Below are 5,146 nucleotides of genomic sequence, written 5' to 3' on the forward strand. Positions count from 1 at the left end.
GAACCGCTCAGCTGGTGAAAATGGTGTGATTTTTTTTCTTCTTCTGCTTCATTCAATGCAGTTGGATGTCATTGTTTTGTGCTTTATTTGGATGAATTTATTATTTTTGAAATAGTGAAACCCTATTGGTTGCATTTATTCAAAAGTTTGTTGCTTATTTCTGTTCACCTTTCTTTTATCTCTAGTTGCTCATTATCATATATCAATGTATTTGTAGGATTGGCTGCTGAGACATCTGATGAGGGGTCTAAATGGGGGCATGTGAAAAAAGGAACTTGTTGTGTTTGTTGTGATAACCACATTGATTCGCTTTTGTACAGGTATTTACACATTATGCATACATAGTTTGTGCTAATGAACAAAATTCAACCCCATACTTTTTGTGGGGATCTAAATTCCAAGTTATATTGGTTGCTTTTTCTGATCAGTGGTTTTCTATTTGTTTCTTTCTCCGAATTGCAATTTCTTGCAGATGTGGACACATGTGCACTTGTTCAAAATGTGCCACTGAGTTGGTTCGTGGAGGAGGTAAGTGTCCTTTGTGCCGAGCTCCGATTGTTGAGGTGGTTCGAGCATATTCCATACTGTAAAAAGGAAAATTTGAAGGACACGGAAAGAAAAAGAAAAGATCTCGAGGGTGTTAATATCAGTTCTTGATGTCTCGAGGTTCTTATTTATAAGTGTTCAGTAGATGTCTTGTTTTTCTGCTTACATATGGAACTTCACGAATTGTATAATTGGATTAGCAAATGGCGCTGTTAATTCATTATTCTTGAGTAAATAAATAGTTGGCCCACTTATTCTTTACAAAAGTCTTTCTTCTACTGTAGATATATTTTTCTTTGAAATTTCTGACCTTATATATGCAAACTTTAACAGAGCTCCAAAACAGATAGTTGGCTCAACTAATCAATGTGAAAATGCAAACTTTAACAGAGCTCCAAAACAGATAGTTGGCTCAACTAATCAATGTGAAAAGTGGAAAATAATACATGTCAACGTTGGCTGAAATTAGAATGACATTGATTTCCCTTGACAATAATATACCTAAGCACACATCTAAACCTGTTTGGTACTACCCCAGCCAAAGCTAATTTCTTGTCCAGTTACTTGATGACGTGATGGTGAGAATTTTGTTTGCGAGGATAATGAGAAATAAAAAAAAACTTATAAAGCCAGATTTTTCTTACCGATATATCCAGAATGACTTGACAACTCTTGCTTTCACTCACAATAATAATAATAATAATAATTCTAATTATTAGTTCTGTTGAATAATTCTGGTTAAAAGTTATGTTGAATAATTCTAGCTGACTAGCCGGGTAACGTGAACGTTATTAACAAGTGTAAAAAGAGATAATTGTTGGTGTCGAGTTAAAAGAGAAAATTAATACTTGTAGGTTAGTATGTTAAAAGATATCAAATGAGTGTTAAAAAGGTCTCAAATTCAAACTTTGGAAAATTAACAACCACTAATGCAAAATAGTTTGCTTATTAAAAAAAAGAGAAAATGAATCTAGAATCAGTCTTTGAAATCAATAAATATTAAGATTGTTATTAAGATTGTACGTTAAAAAAAAAAGCGAACAAAGAGTGACTTTATAGTAATTGTAGGTCAGAACAAAAAGTGAAGCAAGAGATTTGTGTCGGTGTAAACTGTAACTAGTCCAGCTTGGAATATTATTTAGTGAGAAACTTGTTGTGATTTTGGAAAAATGTGGCAGTAGATAGAAGTTGCCTCTCACTGGATTTGATACTGCTGCAATTATCCTCCACCTGCGAGTGAAAGCAAAAGTTATGAACCCGATTGCCAATTTTAACAGTTCAAATAAATAATCAGTTACTGGTACATACCTGTAGGAACTTCAAATCATCCTGGTCAGTTGTAGAAGTACTACATTCTTTGTCAATATATTCGTTTTGTTTTTCATCTTTTTGCTTCAACTTTTCTTCAAGAACTTTAACTTTCTTCTGGTAATCTTCATTCTCTTGTTGAAGATACTCTTTCTTCTTAAATAGCTCACCATTTTCTCTTGTCACTTGGGCAAGTTCATACTTTAATTGAGCATTACTATGCCAAGAAGCTTCTTTCGTGGTTAAATCCCATTCCAGCCGAAATATTTTGTCCTCAAGCTCAACTTTACTACGCTTGCAGTCTTCCAACTCGGATGTAACTTCCTCAGTGGTTGAGAGTCTTTGCATGCAGGATACTTTCTCAGCCTTCAGCACGTCGTACTCTAAGGACAACATCTGATATGAAGTTTCCAGTCTTCTACATTCGAATTTTACTTCATATAATGATCTCTTGAGGATGAAGAGTTCATTTTGAAGCACTTCAGTTTTCTGAAGTTGAACTTCAAGTTCAAAAATTTCTTCTGTTGCTTGTAGCCTCTCTAATTCTGAGGTTTTCAGCTCCACCACGAGCCTTCTAACAATGCCCTTCAGTTTCTCTTCATTTGATTTGGAGTTTCCCAATAAAAGAACTACTTTTTCATGTTTAACCATCAGATTTTCTTGGTTTTCTGTCATAGTGGCTAGCTCTTCATTATAATTATGCACCGTGACTTCATATTCTGCTTGAAGATTATCAAGCTTTGCTTCATATAGCTTTAGTTTCTCCTGTTCTTCTTGAAGAGCAGCTTCTGTCATAGCTTTATCAGAACATAAATCATAGACATGAAGAACAACATTAGAGGCTATTATCTTGTGTCTATCAAATATGTCAGATACCTGATCTGTTAGGTGTTCAACCTCTCTCTGCAAGTTACTCACTTCAGCTGCTTTTTCCATATACATCTGTGTTAAAAATCTTTCTTCTATAATAAACCTTTCATCTTGCTTTACGCTTTCCTGAAGAAGTGCTTCTATGTCTACGTTTATGGTTTTTTCTTTCAAAGCAATTTCTTCCAGCATTGAAGTAAATTTGCATTCCAAGTCTTCAACCAATTTCATTATATCAGAAAATGCAATCTGTGACTCCCCTAGTTTAGATTCCAATACTGCATATCGGTTGTGCAGCGCCAAGTTTTGCATTCTTAACACACCATTTGTCGCCTGAAGAGTTTTAGATACTTGAATCAAATTTTCATTAATAGCTTGTAATTTTAAGTTGCCTCCTTTGAGAAAACCACACTCCTCTTGAGCTTCTGTCCATCTTTTCTGCATGCTCTCCCCCATTATTTTCAAATCAACTTTTCGTGACTCATTTATATTCTCCATTCTCTTGATCTCAGCTTTGAGATACGTGACAATATTTTCAGAATTCTCCAACGCCAAATGAGTTAACTCCTTTTCTTCATTCAAATATCTCACTTCAGCTTCCAAGCCAGATATCCGTTCTGATAACTGTGCAACTTCTTCTTTTAGTGCAAATAAAGCATGTTGATCATCGTCTGAACTTTCTATTTTGGACGAATTCCTTACTTCATCATGAGGATTAATCTCATTTTCTAAGGAAGTAGCCTTTGATTCAAGCAGTTTATTTAACTGGATTGTGGTGCACAAGATTACATCAGTCAATTCCCTCAAATCTATTTTACCTGCATCTTTCGAAAGCTCTAATATATCGAAACAACTCTTATTTTTGGTGAATGTCAGAAGAGATTTCTGACCCTTCAGGTTTTTTACTGAAACATGAAGCTGCTTATATAACTCTAGGAATGCTTCAGTGATTTTGATAGCAGTATCAAAGTTAAAGAGCAGAATATTGGAAGGAAAGGAACTGACAAGATCCTCTTTGGACTCTCCATACCTCTCACGAAATTCAGCTTCAAGATCTTGCACCCTTTGTGTTAAAGCTAAGATTTCATTGCTAAAAGCATTAAAACCCTCATATAACTTCTTTTCGAAGTTTGCAATTTGTTTTTCTTTCTCAAACAGTCTATTACTCCATTTTGCATCATTTTCTTCAAAAGTTTGCGCCATAAAATGTCTGGCATTTTGCATCTCGTGATCTTTGTCATCCAGAGCTTTCTCCAGAAATTGGTTGGTACTTTGCATGTTTTTTTGCTTCTCTTGCATGACTTGGCGCTCAATCTCCACATTCCTGAATTCTTGTAGTTCAATCCCTTCATGCAGGCATCTTATTGCATTTTCATTAGTACTGAGATCATAACCTGAACCATAGAACTCCTTCCTCATTTTCTCTGGCAAAACATCTATGCTCAAACTGAAGTCCTCTTCCTCACTGTCTTCGATCCCACGACTATTATTTTCACCATCAAACCGACGATTAGTCCTTGATAGTTCAGCAATCTCCATCTTCTGCTTTTCTACCATCTTTTCGAAATTCCGGAAAATGGAGACAATATCAATGTTTGACTCCTGTGTTCTATTTAGCTTCACTTCCAAGTCATAATTAAGTCCTTTCTGATAATTGATCTCATCTTTCAACTCCTTTATGACATTATCCATCTCTTCTGTCTGAAGCCTGAGATTTCTGCTGTCATTTTGTTTCACCATAGCGGTTAACCGTTGAATTTCTTCCTTCAAATCACCGCTCTCTTTGCGTGATGCTGATAACTCCATTTCCAGATCCTTTTTATGCTTCGACTTCTTGTGTAACTCCTTCCGCAATCTCTCCACATCAGTCGTCAGCTTTCTAGTACTTTCTTCCCACATCTTCACCTCGCCATGAAGTAACTCAATTGTTACTTGCGCTGCCGCTAGCATATCCTTAGATGAACAAACACTCCTCGTTGATGCCGAGTCATTGGCATGCGAAATTTGCCCAAAGTCTTCCATTTTGTCTTGAATCTGTGTCCCTAAACTTGAGGTATCATATAGTGAATGGGGGCCATCTTTAGAGCAAGTTGTATCTTGTTTCTCCTGCACATTAGTCTTCCATCCATTGACATTACTTTGTTGGGGAAAGTTTTCAATCCAAGAAGGAAAGGAACTGTCCAAAGAGCCAACGTCGTGATCTGAACATGTCATCTGAGGACCTCTTCTCTGAAACATTGGGAGCACATGAGGAGTGTGTGTGAGTTTGTAAAAGTATCAGTACTCATAAAACTTTTCATTTAGAAGTCAATTAGGAACACTAAATATTTCACTCTTGTGCAAAAGGTTGGTTGCATAAAATTGAAGTAGCTAAACAATCATGTTACCTTAGTGCTAAGTTCTCCTGGATAAAATATATTTTCTA

At 35.9% G+C, this 5,146-nt stretch overlaps 2 protein-coding genes across 2 annotated transcripts in view; one reads left to right on the forward strand and one right to left on the reverse strand.

The window, feature by feature from the left end:
* Position 1: 1 nt before the first annotated feature.
* On the forward strand, positions 2–812 carry LOC113786101 (uncharacterized; the record flags this gene model as incomplete). The annotated part of the gene is made up of 3 exons (XM_027333129.1): positions 2–23; positions 218–320; positions 473–812. Coding segments are annotated over 3 exons (243 nt in total), but the record flags the coding sequence as incomplete, so codon positions are not given.
* A 705-nt stretch (positions 813–1,517) lies between these two features.
* LOC101497287 (uncharacterized) overlaps positions 1,518–5,146 on the reverse strand; it is a 5,959-nt gene continuing 2,330 nt past the window's right edge. Inside the window, exons 7-8 of the mRNA XM_073366874.1 lie at positions 1,855–4,994; positions 1,518–1,776 (exon numbers count right to left, since the gene is read on the reverse strand). Of these exons, the coding sequence (XP_073222975.1) occupies positions 1,681–1,776; positions 1,855–4,994 (3,236 nt within the window). The 3' untranslated portion in view covers positions 1,518–1,680. The remainder of the gene's footprint in view (positions 1,777–1,854; positions 4,995–5,146) is intronic.

Source organism: Cicer arietinum, chromosome 4 (assembly GCF_000331145.2).
Source record: "Cicer arietinum cultivar CDC Frontier isolate Library 1 chromosome 4, Cicar.CDCFrontier_v2.0, whole genome shotgun sequence".
NCBI lineage: Eukaryota > Viridiplantae > Streptophyta > Magnoliopsida > Fabales > Fabaceae > Cicer > Cicer arietinum.